The sequence below is a fragment of the Penaeus monodon genome, chromosome 33 (assembly GCF_015228065.2).
Source record: "Penaeus monodon isolate SGIC_2016 chromosome 33, NSTDA_Pmon_1, whole genome shotgun sequence".
Lineage (NCBI taxonomy): Eukaryota > Metazoa > Arthropoda > Malacostraca > Decapoda > Penaeidae > Penaeus > Penaeus monodon.
Genome location: NC_051418.1, coordinates 11,337,484 through 11,338,565, shown reverse-complemented (window position 1 = coordinate 11,338,565; position 1,082 = coordinate 11,337,484). Strand labels below are relative to the sequence as shown.

The 1,082-nt window shown below is 54.3% G+C and overlaps 1 protein-coding gene across 2 annotated transcripts in view; it reads right to left on the bottom strand.

The window, feature by feature from the left end:
* The window catches only part of LOC119594032 (tachykinin-like peptides receptor 86C), a 47,984-nt gene that overhangs the window by 21,810 nt on the left and 25,092 nt on the right, over window positions 1-1,082 (bottom strand). For both annotated transcript variants that reach the window (XM_037943060.1, XM_037943061.1), the window contains exon 2: window positions 41-883. In XM_037943060.1, the coding sequence (XP_037798988.1) occupies window positions 41-453 (413 nt within the window). In that variant the 5' untranslated portion in view covers window positions 454-883. The remainder of the gene's footprint in view (window positions 1-40; window positions 884-1,082) is intronic.

The following is a 1,082-nucleotide window of genomic DNA, read 5'->3' as shown; positions in this document are numbered from 1 at the left end:
CTTATCAACTAGCACGTGGAAGCAGCGCGACGGGACTGACCTGATCCACATGAGCGTGTGCACGGACAGCATGAGTCCGAGCCCGACGGTGAAGCCGTTGAAGAGGCAGAAGGCGTGCGAGAAGATCCACCCGCCTCTGATGATGGTGATGAGCGCGATGGGCATGTCCAGCACCGCCACCAGGATGTCGGCGACGGCCAGGTTGGCCAGCAGGAGGTTGGTGCGCGTGCGCATGCCGCGGTGCCGCACGATCGTCAGGATCACCATCACGTTCCCGCCGAGCGCCAGCACCATCGACACCACCAGGAAGAAGGACAGCGCCACCACCACGCCCAAGTCGTAGCCCTCGTCGGCGCTGCTCTGGGTGACGTTTCCTCCCTCCACGCCCTCCGCCGCGTCCATCGCCGCCTCGCTCCGGGCCAGGACCTCCAAACTCAGGTTCTGGACGCCCATCTCGCCGGCGACGAAGAGGGCGTTGGTGGCGGCGGCGGCACTGTCACTTTAAGTCTTCGGGCGTCTGGCGAGGCTGCTACGAGATGTGGCCATGGTAGTCGGATACTGTTCTCACTTCGTTTTAATATCCAGAAGTCCGGAACTCATCCAGCTCCGGAGGATGCCTTCGACCGCCGGACAACAGTGAAATATTTTGAACCCCGGGAATATACCTCCAGAGAGCCTCCTGTTCTTTCACCAACGAATTTCGACTTCCCTCTCAACGTCACTCGCTACACCAAATCTATCGTGCATTTTCCCTTTTCTTTTCTACATTTTCCAGATTTAAGGATGGATAACTCAAAGAGACGAGTTACGTTCTCTGATTAAGGTCGCACTGCTCACCGCCTCCATTGCATTTCCCGCCCTGTGGCTCTCGCTTCTCCGGCCGCTGAAAAAAGAAAGAGAATCGGATATTACTTTGTTGAAAAGGCACACTGAGAGGAGAAGGAGATAAGAGTATTAATAAGAGGGCAATTTCCTCTTAATATTACAAGTACAACTCACTGGCAGACAACCTCACTATACAATATTTACAGTATAACGGTCTTACTGTCGCCTTTATTACTACTACTTATACATCTATTATC